Genomic DNA, 16,603 nt, shown 5'->3' on the forward strand with positions numbered 1-16,603 from the left:
AGCACGATCAGGACAGGTCGTCCGCCCAGGTCCAAGGGAAGGCAAAAAAGTCTGATTCCAGCTGAAAAGTTGGACTCGATGGACGCCAATGATCAGTTTGATTCCAGCTGCAAAGTTGGACTCCACGGAAGGTTAGACATGGACACTTGATATTGAGCTTCAGATACTGTTCAAAGGAAATACGGCATGCCGACATGTTTCGCAAATGTATATATTTAGTGGATACGATCATGTTGTAGCACGCTCACTGTGCTTGCAGATTGCTGTTACAAAAACGATCATTTGTGAAAAAACCAGCATAGTCATGCATGTACAGATATTGCTTCCATCGTATATTCATGCCAAAAAAAGGACTGTAGAAGACATAGATATTGCTTCTACACTTCCGCAGAGACGGACGCCCGTCGTCATTGCCGCAAAATGCCAGGTGCTCCGCATGGCGCTCCAAGAGTCGGAGTGGTTGGCGATGCAGCCAGCGACGACGGTGAAGAGAGGAGCATGGCTCCGAGGAGAGCAGACCCGCGCCGCCCGGCACATGGCGGGCATCTTCATATTGCCGTCCTCCTCCGCTTTGAACAGCGATGATGATGATGACGCGCCCGGGGACACCGACGCCTACGCCGAGTCCAGCCACCGAGATCCCAAGGGGAAGCGTCCGGCAAGGAAGTGGTGAAATCAGCCTCTAATTTTAATTCGTATCAAGTCGTTAAGTGATGAACTCGGGTGGCGGGCACTTTTCGATCGGATTGTGTTAAGTTTCTATGTCCAATCAGATTATGTTTATATGTTATCTATGCCAGATTTCTACGTTCTATGTTGATCTATGTAGGAACAACGTTTGTATATGGATTAGAGTAGCGTCGGTGCTAAAACTGGCAGATCTCAGGTAGGGGGTTCCAAGCTTGGTGATCTGAGCTAGATGGTAACAGGAGAAGTAGGGACACAATGTTTTACCCAGGTTCGGGCCCTCGTCATGAGGTAAAACCCTACATCCTGCATTGTATAATATTAACAAGAATTATACCTAGTTTAATTATGGTACTAAGATGCTTACATTAGTTCAAGTTCACTATGCTTTCCAAGGAAGTACCTAGGTGGTATATAAGAAATTACATGGCACAATCACGTCATCCATAGACATAGGCACTACTGTGTAGGAATGATGAGCCTAGCATGTATAAAATCAATATGATTTGCACATGCTTTAATCGTTGATAACTCGTCACTGGCATGCCGTGCCGTTGGTCTGCGTGATGGACTCGGCTCAAGGCATTGAACTGCAACCCTGAGCATGGAGTATATTTCTCTAGTGGTTGCGGCATCTGGTAGCACGAGCCTCAAGTCCAGCAGATCCTGTAAGTAAACATCATTATTTTTGGTTCTCAATGAGAGGGATGAGAGCAAATCACCTGGATGGCATCCTGCAAATAACTCCAAAACAAGAACTCCAAAGCTATATAGATCACATTTCTCTGTCACATTGTCTGTATATGCTAGCTCTGCAATTATTATAATCTAATTAGCGTATGTATGTGCTGCAAGTAAATTGATCAAAGATCATCATAATGATCAAAATACATCACATCCACAAAACTAGTTGTTAAGGTTTGATTTTTGTTTACCTGGGGCAAGATAGCCTTTTGTCCCTGCAAGCCTTGTAATATTCTGGCCATCAATATCGAGAATTTTAGCAGTACCGAAGTCCGAAATGCAAGCTCGATATTCCAGATCAAGCAAAATGTTGTTGCTCGTTATATCTCTGTGGACTATTGGTGACGAACAATCATGATGCATGTATGCCAAAGCATGAACCACGTCCAGTACAATATGTATCCGCCTTCTCCAGTCTAACTCGATTGCTCTTGCATTGGATCTCAATATTTCCGCTAAGTCACGTCTATCCATATATTCATAGATAAGGAACCTTCCTTGTCTAGAGGAACAATACCCAAATAGTTTGACGATGTTTCGATGTCGAATCCGCACCAATGCCTCTATTTCAGAATTGAACATTGCCTCGTTCACACAACAGTCATCTTGTATCGTGTGTATCTTCTTCACCGCAAATATTTCACATGCTGAAACTCTAGCTTTGTAGACAGATCCATATCCCCCTGTTCCAATGCAATGGGTCTCACTAAAATTGTTGGTTGCTTCCACAATTTGCTTGAACACATTTGCCCCATCAAAACTCCAAATAGAGAATACTTTTTCTTGTGTAACTCTAGAATTGACAATTGACTTTGATTTGTTCCTCTCATGTCGGAACACCAATATATATACAACAAGAACAAGACATATCGTAGTAGTAACCATGGCTAGTGCAAGTGTTTTGTATCCTTTCATCTTCCCTCCATTCTGGGTTGGACTACTACAAGGGGGCAATCCTTTCACAACACCACATATCATCTTATTATGCATGAACCATTGGATTGGAGCTCCTCGGAAGAGTTTACTCTCTGGTACTGGCCCTTCTAATTCATTATAAGATAAATCAATCAATGTCAAGCTTTCCATTCTCTTAAATGACGATGGGATCAAGCCACTAAGTTCATTGTTTGAAAGATTCAAAGTTTCTAGCATGGTTAGACTACTAAGTTGGCTTGGTATTGCCCCACTAAATGAATTTTCACTTAAATCCAACTTGTCCATTAAGTTGTGCAACACCCCTAGCATGGAAGGGATGCTTCCTCTGAAGTTATTTTGTCTCAAATTAAATGAGTGAAGCATTAAACAATTCTCAATTGATCCTTGTACCAAACCGCTTAGGTAATTTGATGACAAATCTAAAAACTCCAGACTGGACAATGCCCAAAATTCTTGTGGTATGCTTCCATGGAGCGAATTGTCTGCGAGGTTCAGGTGGAATAACTTTTTAAGATTGCCAAGTTCTCTTGGAAGCTCCCCTTCAAGCTTGTTTGATGAAAGATCAAGTATCCTTAGTCCAAACAGCTGCCCCATACTTGTGGGTATTTTACCCGTGATGTTGTTGTTTGAGATACTTAGTTTGTTAAGTTTACGACACTCCCCCCATTTATAAGATAATTGACCAAATAATTTGTTTGATCTCATATCTATGTACACTAGATTTGGATGAGCTCCCATCGCAGAAATATCTCCTTCTAGTTGATTCATTTCAAGACGAACTCTGACCAGGCTTGTACAGTTTAACAAGCTTGATGGCAAAGATCCATTCAGGTAATTATCTTCTGCAGTTAAATTCTTTAGCTGGCCACTGATGCACAAATTGGGTGGCAGAGGACCGGAGAGGTAGTTATTGGAGAGCTCGAGTTTCTCAAGATTTGTTAAGTTGCCGATTTCTCGAGGGATATGTCCAAACAATTGATTATCACTGAGTTGCAAGGTAGTGATCTTAGTCAAATTTCCAAAGGTATCCGGGATGGAACCCATGATTGTGTTATTGCTAATAACCAGATCTTCTAGTTTCACCAAGTAGCCTAGTTCTGGAGGAATAAATCCAGAAAGATGGTTATCCCTTAGGTGCAAGCTAGTGAGTTTAACCAAATTCCCAAAGGTATTAGGGATAGAACCAAAGAGTTTGTTGATGCTAAGATCCAGCTCTTCTAAATTCACCAGGTAACCTAGTTCTGGAGGAATAGGCCCAAAAAGTTTGTTCTCCCAGAGATACAAGTGAGTGAGGTTATTTAGACTCCCAAAGGTATTAGGGATGGAACCCATGAGTTCATTTACATTAAGGGACATCTCTCGTAAATTTAGCAGGTAACCTAGTTCTGGAGGAAGATATCCACATAAATAATTTCCTCTAAGGTACAAGATGGTGAGTTTAGTGAGATTCCCTAAAGTTCTTGGAATAGGGCCTATGAGGTTGTTGTTGACAAGACCTAACCAGACAAGCTTCTTTAGGTACCCTATTTCACTGGGGATGGGACCAGACAAGTGATTGGCAGATAAGTTAAGCGAAACAAGATTCTCTAGTTCTCCTATTTGCCTTGGTATTTCACCAGAGAGTTTATTCTCCTGGAGCATTAAGCACCGTAGGTTTTTCAAGGATGCTAAAGCAGGTGATAAAGGGCCCCTTATCTGATTGCGTTGAAGAAGCAGGAACCGGAGCTCTCTGAGTGACACAATGCCGGGAGGGATCCTCCCGGTGAGCCTGTTGTGCGAGAGTTGGATGCTCGTCAGGGTCGCCAACGCCGTGAAGTTGAGGGCGTCGAGCTCCCCTCTCAGCCGCAGCCCACGTAGAGAGATCTTGGTGATCACCTCTTGGTGCGTTGCCTGGTACTTGCTGCACTCGATGCCGTACCAGCTGCAGGGCCAGTTAGTGTTGTTTCCCATTCCCCAGAATTGAAGCTGGGCAGGGTGGCTTTCTAGTGTGTCTTTCCAGGCAAGGAGGGCTCCTGCTTGTTCTTGGAGAGACGGCACTGCCATGGCCTGGAGAAACATGGCTAGTGGGACAGTGAGTGAGATGAAGCGTAGGAGAGGGGAGTTCTCCATGACTAGTCGCATGGCTGTGGTTGGAGCTTGGGTCTTGGTGTATGCCTCCGAAACTGTGCGCAACTTCACCTTATAAGCAGCTTCATGGTAGGTAGACCGCGTACGACTGGACGCAAGGGTCCTAATTTTACAGAAATAATGTCGCCTCGTCTTAGCGTGGAAACCGTGTCCAAGTAAATTCTGGTTCTGGGCGTTCTTTGTAAATTAACCCTAGAATTTTGGACTGGAGGCTTTAAGCTTTTGTACTGGTCGAGGCAAAGGTCTGCAAAGTAGTGAGCTTTGAGGAGTTTAAAAACAAAAGGCGACGTACGTGTTTCGCGTGTATATCTTTCCCTTTGTTGTCCCTGCATAAGAAACCACCAAAGAAAGAAAAGGTGAGCATTGGATTCAACGAAAAGATCTCTCTGTGCTCATGATTTTCAAGGGGGTAGAATGACAGGTACAAGTGCACTAAGCTTGAACCATCTGTAAATAAACCTGAGTGCGCTCGTCCCAAACTGTGACCTCATGTTGACCGTTCCTGATGCTAAAGCTACTCTGGTGGCCGAAAATTAAGGATAGAAATAATCTAATTCTAGCAAAGCTCGAGCAATATTGACCACTGACAACTGAGTTAGCAGTAGCGCAGGTCAAACCACCGCTACTGCTAAAGGTTAGCTGTAGCGCCCTAGCAATAGCTCGGGACCCCGCACTACTGCTAGGGTTTTCCCTAGTAGTGAATGGTTACATAAAACATGGGCACATGCAAATGACATCAGTCGACCGGGAGGTTCTGCTACTCCGGCGGTGTGGTGTACATTATGGAGGCTACAAATTCCACGTAAAGTTTCAATATTTTGCCGGTGTTTACTACATGGAATTCTGCCCCTAAAAGGTATGCTCGCTAATAGACACGTCGGGGCAATTAGAGGGTGCCCAATTTGCCATCAGAGCTCTGAAGATATACACCATCTATTCTTCACGTGTATTCACTCGAGAGATATGTGGAGCCGCCTTGGATTGACATATTTCATCAACACTGCAGCAAATGTTGATCGATCTGGGTCGGTCATTATGGAGCATATCTTGTCAATTCACTATTAGGGAAAAGCCTAGTAGCAGCGCGGGTTTTGGGTGTATCAGTAGCGTGGGTGCCCGCGCTACTGATACGGCGCCACAGCTAACTTGTAGCAGTAGCGCGCGTTGACACACGCTACTGCTATACATGGTTAGCTGTAGCGTGCGTTGCAAACAGCGCTACTGCTAATTAGCTGTAGCGGGTCTTATACCCCGCGCTACTGCTATTACTTTCAAAAACAAAAAAAATCCCGATCTCGTGCGTGCTGTCAATGGCAGCAATGGTAAGATCTAGCGATGATTGGCGTCGCCAGAGGCATGAACGGACAGCGGAAGACCAGATCCAGCAGTGGCTGTTGGAGAGGGCCCGTTTCTATGGCAGAGCCAGGCCGCGGCATGGGGCTCCTCTTCCCGACCATGCCAGATAGCTCCGGGTCATCCATGGCGACGACCTGCACGGGCATGGACATGGGAGGGTGAGTCAAACCAGAGGGAGAGAGAGAAAAGGAAAACCGAGGGAGAGAGGAAGGTGATGTAGGGAGCAGCGGAGCTAGTCACCGGTGGCAAGGTGCTCCGATGTGGTGGCGCGGGGCGGCGGCCTCCTAGACGTCGGTGGAAGACCGGCGAGCTCCTAGACGCCGGTGGCGCGAGGCAGCGGCCTCTTTCGGCGCCATGGAGGAGGATGGGTGCATGGGCAAGAGGTCCATGTGAGAGCGTATGAAAAGTGAGAGGAGAGAGTGGTGGAAGAGAGGATGCATTTGGGGGAGGAGATGGGGATTCGGCCGAGGATATGGCGACTTCACCTACCTCGTACTTAGTAGTAACGAGGGGTATAAAACCGCGCTACTACTATCAACTTAGTAGTAGCGCGGGTTTATACCCCTCGCTACTACTATGGCATGTGTCGGGGGGCACGGTAGAGACCGCTTAGTAGTAGCGAGGGTTAAAAACCCGCGCTACTACTATCAACTTAGTAGTAGCGAGGGTTAAAAACCCGCGCTACTGCTAATTAGCAGTAGCGCTTCTTTTTGTGCCGCGCTGCTGCTAAGATTCTGTGTATAAGGTTTTCCCTAGTAGTGATTGATCAAACGCCACTACCTCTAATGCTAACATTGGAGATTGAACAGGTGGTAGTGGTGGGATGTTGGTATCTCCGGTGGACACACCACCTTATAACATATAATGAGAGTTGCCCGCGTTGGTAAGATGGCCTTTGTCGGTCTTAGCGATTACATACAACTATCAGCGAGCCATGTTGAAGATAGTTGTGACAGAGGAGGCAAGATGGTTGAAACCAGACACAATGTTCATCAAACTCAATGGACCCAGCCTTTTTTGTGGATGAAGGAGTTGGAGCTACGGAAGCAATTATTAGAGACGAATGAGGTATTTTTCCTTGCAGCTCACTGTAAGCTTATCCCCTATGCAGCGGACGCAATGATATCAGAGGCAATGGCGATGAGGGACAGACTGAACTTGGCAAACAACATACGGTTCCAGCGGGTTGAAGCGGAATCCGACTCTCTAACGGTGATCAACTGTTGCTCCTGTCAAAGTACTTGATGGGACGTGGCGGCAGCGATATTCACGGAATGTGTGGACATCTCTACCTTGATTGGAAAGCTCAACTTTAAGCATTGTCTTTGATTAGCAAATCAAGCGGGGCATGTGCTAGCTAGTTTTAGTATTGTAAAAAAATTTCTTCTAGTTGGACTAACGAGCCTCTAGATTGTTTGGTCAGCAAGCTCGTAGACGATGCATCTCTGTTAATTAATCAATAAAGCTAGCCATGATGGTCTTTCTTAAAAAAAGCGGTAGAACGCTCAGCACTCAGCATCTATGTGTAACTCAAAAAAAAAAACGGCTATGTGTGAGGGGATGAGCGGAGAGTAGAGAAAGAGACACAGCGTCAGATGAAGCCTTTACAGATAAGGAAGCAGAGGCCGGGGAGACAGGAGCGACGTGGGTCTATGAATACCTAGTACGTCGCTCGCAGCCTTGTTGACTAACCGGAGAAAAATATATAGTACCCACAAAAAAGGAGAGCGACTATTATCATCGGACATTGGTGGACACTCGAGTGAAGCTTTTCTTCGTGCGCACGCGGACTATAAATACCGGCCTTGGAAGTAGGATAGGCAAGCAGCACAGCAGGACACACAGTTCTGAAAGCCTCATTTCCCAAGAAAATAAAAGCTCTCAAACCCTCAAATATCAGCACAACCAGATATACCCATGGCATTCTTGGGTAGTAGTAGAGCTGCCGGCCGTCTCATGGTGCTCCTCCAGATGGCTCTCTTCGTCATCGTCTCGGCGCTCATCATGAACAGCTCCTTGTGCCTTGCAGCGGCCGGCCAGGACGACATTGCAGGTCAGACCGTGCTTAATTCCAAACTGGCTGCTATTGTTGAAACTCCGCCCACAGGATTGATCATATCACAGTACGACAAACACACGCACAAAAAACTTTTATAGCCAAGGACTCTTGTCGTGCCCTTTGTTTCTCCTCTTTTTATTTTCTGTTTTCTCCACGTTGATACTACAAATCTCACGTACCAGTACGCATATATATATATATATATATATATATATATACATCGTCTCAGCAAGGACCGGACATAGTTTAAACCGACTCCAACACATATATATACGGCAACCGATTCGAAGTAGTACTCATACGGACACAAGTTACTTTCCTAATCTAATGACCCGGCAACGCTGATTACAATTACTAATTCTATGACACGCAATTGACCAAATACAATTCTTAGACGGACTATGACACCTAGACCAGACTTGTAACCGGACTCAACTCTAACTGCTTAAACCAACTACTCCTGCATATACACGTATACTATCAGGACAACAACTAAACTAAGACAAGATTATTCTAACAATCTCTCCCTAATCTTGACTTGTCATCTTCTCGTGCTCTTCTTCATCTTCACTAGCTGGAGATCCACGACTTGACGATCCAAACTCCAACGTATGATCCGGACTACTAGCCCACACGGTCACATCTACGCGTGCAACGTGCAAGACTGGACACATCATCAGTCTTCATGTCGTACAACTTAACTGGTCACTGTCCCACTACATGTCGAGCTTAATCTTCAACTGTCATATCCGTACACTAAGTATGACCCGCCCGGAAACATGCAGTGCCTCCTTGCTCTGCCATGTTGTGCCACCGCCATTGCTTGGCCGCTGCCTTGCACTCGTCCGCACCATACTCCTTGTACTTACTCGCAATAGATCCACTCTCCACTGCTCGCACACCTCCTCGCTTTATGATGGTTTCACCTACCACCGTCCGCCTTCGGCATCACACCGAACCCACGCTGGCCGCAACCAGGACGCTCCACGAGGACATGGACATGACCCATGGAACACCGTGCACACCGCTTCCACTTAAACGAATCCACACAGAGATGAGCACTTGGACATGACGACGACTCACACACGCAACGACGACGACTGACTGTGCAAACTCGCACGACTCCTTGCTCATCCGACTCCCCCGGACTATGACCTTGATGAGTCCAGCGCCACACCTCGGCACCACCTCTCCCATCAACGATCTTCCTCCACCGCCTTGCCGACGACAGCCCGCCGTCTCCCTCCATGTCGCTCTGTTGAACGACGATCATAGAATCTCCTGATCGCCGCATCACCCAGCGACTTCATCGCCCGCCCCGAGGCGCTAGTAGGTCGCCACCCCGGGGCAAGCGCAGCTTTAAATCGACCTTGCTCTGATACCAATTGTTGGAACTCCGCCCACAGGATCGAACACATCACAGTACGACAAACACACGCACAAAAAACTTTTATAGCCAAGGGCTCTTGTCGTGCCCTTTGTTTCTCCCCTTTTTATTTTCTGTTTTCTCCATATTGATACTACAAATCTCACGTACCAGCACGCATATATATATATATATGCATCGTCTCAGCAAGGACCGGACATAGTTTAAACCGACTCCAACACATATATATACGGCAACCGATTCGAAGTAGTACTCATACGGACACAAGTTACTTTCCTAATCTAATGACCCGGCAACGCTGATTACAATTACTAATTCTATGACACGCAATTGACCAAATACAATTCCTAGACGGACTATGACACCTAGACCAGACTTGTAACCGGACTCAACTCTAACTGCTTAAACCAACTACTCCTGCATATACACGTATACTACCAGGAGAACAACTAAACTAAGACAAGATTATTCTAACAATCTCTCCCTAATCTTGACTTGTCATCTCCTCGTGCTCTTCTTCATCTTCACTCGCTGGAGATCCATGACTTGATGATCCAAACTCCGACGTATGATCCGGACTACCAGCCCACACGGTCACATCTACGCGTGCAACGTGCAAGACTGGACACATCATCAGTCGTCATGTCGTACAACTTAATTGGTCACTGTCCCACTACACGTCAAGCTTGATCTTCAACTGTCATATCCGTTTGATCTTCAACTGTCATATCCGTACACTAAGTATGACCCGCCCGGAAACATGCAGTGCCTCCTTGCTTTGCCATGTTGTGCCACCGCCATTGCTTGGCCGCTGCCTTGCACTCGTCCGCACCATACTCCTTGTACTTACTCGCAATAGATCCACTCTCCACTGCTCGCACACCTCCTCGCTTTACGATGGTTTCACCTACCACCGTCCGCCTTCGGCATCACACCGAACCCACGCTGGCCGCAACCAGGACGCTCCACGAGGACATGGACATGACCCATGGAACACCGTGCACACCGCTTCCACTTAAACGAATCCACACAGAGATGAGCACTTGGACATGACGACGACTCACACACGCAACGACGACGACTGACTGTGCAAACTCGCACGACTCCTTGCTCATCCGACTCCCCCGGACTATGACCTTGATGAGTCCAGCGCCACACCTCGGCACCACCTCTCCCATCAACGATCTTCCCGCCGTCTCCCTCCATTCGCTCTGTTGAACGACGATCATAGAATCTCCTGATCGCCGCATCGCCCGCCCCGAGGCGCTGGTAGGTCGCCACCCCGGGGCAAGCGCAGCTTTAAATCGACCTTGCTCTGATACCAATTGTTGGAACTCCGCCCACAGGATCGATCACATCACAGTACGACAAACACACGCACAAAAAACTTTTATATCCAAGGGCTCTTGTCGTGCCCTTTGTTTCTCCTCTTTTTATTTTCTGTTTTCTCCACGTTGATACTACAAATCTCACGTACCAGCACGCATATATATATGCATCGTCTCAGCAAGGACCGGACATAGTCCAAACTGACTCCAACACATATATATACGGCAACCGACTCGAAGTAGTACTCGTACGGACACAAGTTACTTTCCTAATCTAATGACCCGGCAACGCTGATTACAATTACTAATTCTATGACACGCAATTGACCAAATACAATTCCTAGACGGACTATGACACCTAGACCAGACTTGTAACCGGACTCAACTCTAACTGCTTAAACCAACTACTCCTGCATATACACGTATACTACCAGGACAACAACTAAACTAAGACAAGATTATTCTAACAGCTATTGCATTTTTTGTTCATCATTATTAATGAAATTGAATGATTAACTAGATTTGCGTTTCTTGTCCAGGCTCTGGGTCTCGGTGTATCGGACAGAAATGCTCTGGGGGAACTCATTGCTGCCGTGGTGTACCACTGGTTGGTGACCGACCCTAATTAGCAATAGATTAGAGGTGGGCGTGCGGCAAGCCGTGTGACACATGAGAATTATCATCGAGGTGTAATGTAGTGAGCTTAGTCATAATTCGAAAGATACTAGGGATAGGACCCATGAGTTGGTTATCACTGACGTACAAACCAGTGAGATTAATCAAACTCCCAAAAGTATTGGGAATAGTACATATTAGTTTGTTATAGCTAAGATCCAACTCTTCCAGATTCACCAGGTAACCTAGTTCCCGAGGAATACACCCGGAAAATGTATTATTCCACAGATACACTTTCGTAGATTCACTAGGTAACCTAGTTCTCGAGGAAGATATTGAGAGATCTTATTATCATGAAGGTAGAAGATCGTGAGCTTTGTCAAATTCCCAAAGGTACTGGGAATGGAACCATTGAGTTTGTTCATGTTAAGATACAACTCTTTTAGATTCACTAGGTAACCTAGTTCTCGAGGAATATTGTCCGAAAATTGGTTATGCCATAGGGCCAAGACATTGACGTTAATCAAACTCCCAAAGGAATTGGGGATGGAACCTATCAGTATATTTTTGCTAAGATCCAAATCTTTTAAATTTACATGGTAACCTAGTTCTCGAGGAAGATATCCAGATAAATAATTACCAGAAAGGTACAAGATAGTGAGTCTAGTGAGATTACCTAAATTTCTTGGAATGGGGCCTGTGAGGTTGTTGCTAGAAAAATCTAACATGGACAACTTATTTAGGTAGCCTAGTTCGCCGGGGATGGGACCAGACAAGTGGTTGGCAGACAAATTCAGCTTCACAAGACCCTCTAGTTCTCCTATTTGCCTTGGTATTTCACCGAAGAGTTCATTCTGTTGGAGCATTAAGTACTGCAGCTTTGTCAAGGATGCTAAAGCAGGTGATAAAGGGCCCCTTATCTGATTGCGCCGAAGAAGCAGGAACCGGAGCTCTTTGAGGGACACAATGCTCGGAGGGATCCTCCCAGTGAGCTTGTTGTGCGAGAGTTGAACGCTTGTCAGGGTTTCCAATGCCGTGAAGTTGAGGGCGTCGAGATCCCCTCTCAAACGCAGCCCACGTAGAGAGATCCCGGTGATCACCTCTTGGTGACTTACTTGATGCTTGCGGCACTTGATGCCATACCAGCTGCAGGGCCGTGTGCTAGTATTGTTTCCCCTTGACCAGGATTGCAGCTGGGCTGGCTGGCTTTGGAGCGTGGCTTTCCAGGCAAGGAGCGCTCCTGCTTGATCTTGCAGGGATGGCACTGCCTTGGCCTGGAGAAACGTGGCAAGTAGGAGAGTGAGTGAGACGAGCAGTAGGAGAGGGGAGGCCTCCATGGCCAGTCGCATAGCAGGAGTCTGTGGTAGGAGCTGGCTCTGAAGTGTATGCCTGTGATTGTGGAACCACACCTCAGTATATATATATATATATATATATCCCAAGTTCCTGGCAGACGGCTCATTTGGCCATTTCGCCGGCCCCGGGTACGTCTGGACGACTGTCACCCAGTCATGCGAAACTTCGTTCGCTCGGGTCGCGACGACACAAAGGTCCTCAGCAAACTAATTTTTTTTGGCCGGGGGTCATCCTCCTTTTCTAAAAAAAAAAAGCAAACTAATTTTACAGAAAAAGTATCGCGCACTCGCCCGTGAGCCAGTCACGGTCACCTAGTTGTCTTTGGTCGATCGTCTTGGTCGCCCACTCGCCGAAAGAACGTAAAATTCTGATTCTTGAAGACACGCTCGTCAGGATGGACATTCTTTGCAATATAACAGTACAATTTTGGATAGCAGGTACTGAGCTTTCGGGAGTTTAAAAACAAAAAGGTCACGTACTGTTCCTCGTATATATACCTCTTGCTTTGTTGCTCTTGCATTACACGGAAACCACCATAGAAAAGCTGAGCATTGGATTCGCGTGCTGCTCATTTCTAGAAAACTTGAGCTACAAGCTGCAAGTGAGCTTGAACCCTCCTTAGAAAACTTGAGTGCGGTCGTCCCAAATTGTGACCCGATGCTAAAGCTACATGCATATCACACTCAGGTTGAGCTGGAGGAGACAACTACTACCTTCGTCCCGAATTACTTATCGCTCAAATGGAAATATCTAGCACTATTTCATTGCAGGATACATCCATCTGAGCGACACCGACAAGTAATTCCGGGCGGAGGAAGTATAGTTTTAGCGGAGCTCAAGTAATATTGACCATAAGTAGCTCTCCACTGGAGTTTCCCAGAGATTTTAGACATGACAGTATTTTTAGACGTCACTGTTTATTTGTGAAAAAAGGACCTAGAGTTTGCATATAGTTATCGGCAGTATTGTCCACAAAAACAACGTACGTCAGAGATTTTAGACATGACAGTTTTTGCAATGAGGTTTACAGAGTGGTTTCAAAATGCTTGGCCAATCGTTACGGCCGTGCTGCAGGATACAATATAACTAATCCAGATGGCTTTCTCCCCAGGGCGAATGATCACAGAAAACATCCATTTGGAGTGCATTCAAGCTATACAAAAAAGGCATATATGCTAAAGAAAAATTCCATGGCTACAAGCTTGGCATGTACAAAGCTAGCTTAATTATGACACATTTGATTATACGCCACGGGAAAATGTTATGTGCCGAGTGTCAGGTTGTTTGCTGAGTGTTTTTCCATGGGTACTCGGCAAACGAGTCCTTTGTCGAGTGTCTTCTTACCTTCTCTAATTCTTTGTTGAATTTCAATTAGAAATCCATTGATTGACTACATTGCATTAGAGATCTGGTGCACTAGTTCCAACAATTAAAAGTAAGTACTTGACTGTCTTCTAAGATAATTAGTCCAATGCTAAAGGGTTTTGGATAAAGATATTTTCCGACCAATAAATAGAAGCAACCTGGAGAGATGGCTGAGTGGACTAAAGCGGCGGATTGCTAATCCGTTGTACAACTTTTTTGTGCCGAGGGTTCGAATCCCTTTCTTTCCACTCCCTTGATCATTTGGGATTTTCGAATTGGAAAGAATTCTAACCACCGGATTTTCTCATAGATGAATGTACGAAACAAATCCAATTTGTAAGAAAAAATAAAAAAAGAATTTTTACTCCTCGCGTCCAGGTTCCGCCCTGGGTCATTAGATAAGAATCCATCTGAAATCAAAATCCTAATCTCAGTTTCTTATAGTCTCTAGGTACGATTGACCAGGAAGAGTACATGACAATAATGTGTCGATGCCGTCAAAAGAAAATAAGCCTATATATGATTTGATTTGGTAGATCATGATAATTCATTAGATAAGTCCGTACAACTCTGGCATGCACGCACACATGCCTATAGGGTCTAGTCTAGGGGCACTTGAGCTTGCCGTTCTTGGAGTTTTTCAAGTTGGCGTAGCAGGGGCATTCGTTACGGGTCGCCTGGCTGGTGCCGGAGGGGACACAGTTGCACTTGCCGCAGCAGATGTTGCACATCCTGTTGCACATCTTGTTCTTCCAGTTCTTTGCACACCGAGCCTTGCACGCCGACGGGCAATCTGCACACAGCAAAATTCATATCAGTTTCTTATAGATGAATTGTACGTGCATATTGTCATCCATTTAATCAGACGAAATATATTATTAGTTGACCGGGGACATATGCATGGATTCACGTCCGTACCTATCTTGGATGACGGCTGCGCATCCACAACCATGAGAAGCACGACAACAATGAGGAGGAGGGTGACGGCGGCGAGAGGCTTGGAGGATGCCATGGATGGGGCTCGCTGGTTGAGGAGATTAAGTTTACAAGCTTGAGTCAATTGTTGATCGAGTATGCAACTTGGCCAGGCGAGCAGCATATATATACAGATGAAATGGAGCAATTAACGGGCATGTAACTTCTGATTTGATCTCATTTGCTGTCATTGATAGAGTGTACGTTGGGGTAAGGATTAACTAGAGGAACATAAAACGCTAATTAGGATGGCTGCAGATCGAGCAATAAACTGGCATTTGTCTCCATTTATGTTTCCCATCACCTTAAATCAGTTTGCTACCTTAATTGTGTGGTCCGAATTAATTTATACCCCTAAAAGCTTGAAAGACATGTGGAAAAGTTTAATTCCCTACCCATGCACGATGGATCGTTCGATCTGGACGGCAGACAGTTTTGATTGTTCCCCAAGCTTTCCTTTTGTTGCACTAGATGTTGTTTCATTGTTGTTGTTTTTATACAAAATTGTCGTTTCATTGTTGTTGGGCTGATGGTCCCTTGGAGACAAAATGTACAAAAGAAAATTCTTCTTTGGGTCATCGAACATGGTTCAAAATCCCCCATTGTGCATGCTTTTGCGTACCGTCACTAGTCCCTTATGAACCGGGACTAAAGGCCCTTTATCTACTAGTGTATCTTCGGAGGGACCGGCGGCGGCGAAACTCGTTCCCTTCTTGAAGGCGTCGTCGCGGCTCTCATTGCCCGTCGTGGTGCTCTAGGGGAAACTCTGATCCTCGGATCGGGCGGTGGCGGCGCTCCGGTGTCGTTCCCTTCCTGAAGGCGCCGTCTTGAAGTCCACGGTTCGTCATATGTGGCTTCACCTCTTAGTGTAGTGCTTGGATTGGTGTTGCTGCGCTCGGCGCTTATGTATCCTGCCTGGGTGCGTGTGTGCTTGTGTTGTGAGGGTGTGCACTTGTATTGGATGCTGTTAATCATTGCTTTATATATAAAGCGGGGCGAAAGCTTTTTTCGGTAATACTACTGTCTTTTTTGTTCCTAAAAACGAAAAAATATCAATTTTGTAACGCAAATACATCTCAATAACTGCTATAAAAAAAATTCGGATGTCGACAGAGGAAGAGAAGTGCTACCTCTGTTCGGAAATAATTGGACTTATGTGTTTGTCCCAAGTAAAACTTGTTTAAGTTTAACCAAGCCAATATGTTAAATATTTTTTAAAATGTGGTCCCTTGCGACCCGATTTACAACACGCCCGTAAAACAAGACACACGGGGTGACATGACAATCCACATAAGAACACACACACGCCGCCGGGGAGAAAAGTGTCGTCGAGGTTGCCACCTGGCGCCATCGTCATCACACCTTCGCGAGGGCGACTCCGACTCCACCATCGACGAACCATCGAAGAAGCTCTCGCCACAGATTAATCTCAATGGAATTACTTACGACGTGTGTTCCCATACTATGTGTATTTCGTATTGTACACCATACCATATCTTCCATAGAGCTGGTCATGCTTAGCAAATTCAATCGTTGAGCTCGGGGTGTGGACGTGATCCGTCATTTCTTTTCCTTGGTAGATGTTGTCGTGGTGCCAGAAGTCGGTGATGGGTGTTGGTGTCAAGCTCAGAGGTTTCTTCAGTCTTGTTTATAATTTTACTTCTTGAC

General features: G+C 45.8%; 1 protein-coding gene and 1 non-coding gene across 2 annotated transcripts; one reads left to right on the top strand and one right to left on the bottom strand.

Annotated features, from left to right (window-relative positions):
* Positions 1 to 332: 332 nt before the first annotated feature.
* LOC125534989 (MDIS1-interacting receptor like kinase 2-like) lies at positions 333 to 6,324 on the bottom strand. Its single transcript, XM_048698049.1, has 2 exons — positions 1,623 to 6,324; positions 333 to 1,499 (listed from the first exon to the last, which is right to left on the bottom strand). The coding sequence occupies exons 1-2, from the start codon at positions 4,486 to 4,488 to the stop codon at positions 1,147 to 1,149; spliced, it is 3,219 nt and encodes a 1,072-aa protein (XP_048554006.1). The 5' UTR covers positions 4,489 to 6,324; the 3' UTR covers positions 333 to 1,146.
* A 7,796-nt stretch (positions 6,325 to 14,120) lies between these two features.
* TRNAS-GCU lies at positions 14,121 to 14,208 on the top strand. The gene has a single exon. It is a non-coding gene; the product is annotated as a tRNA-Ser (tRNA).
* The last annotated feature ends 2,395 nt before the right edge of the window (positions 14,209 to 16,603 follow it).

Source organism: Triticum urartu, chromosome 2 (genome assembly GCF_003073215.2).
Source record: "Triticum urartu cultivar G1812 chromosome 2, Tu2.1, whole genome shotgun sequence".
NCBI lineage: Eukaryota > Viridiplantae > Streptophyta > Magnoliopsida > Poales > Poaceae > Triticum > Triticum urartu.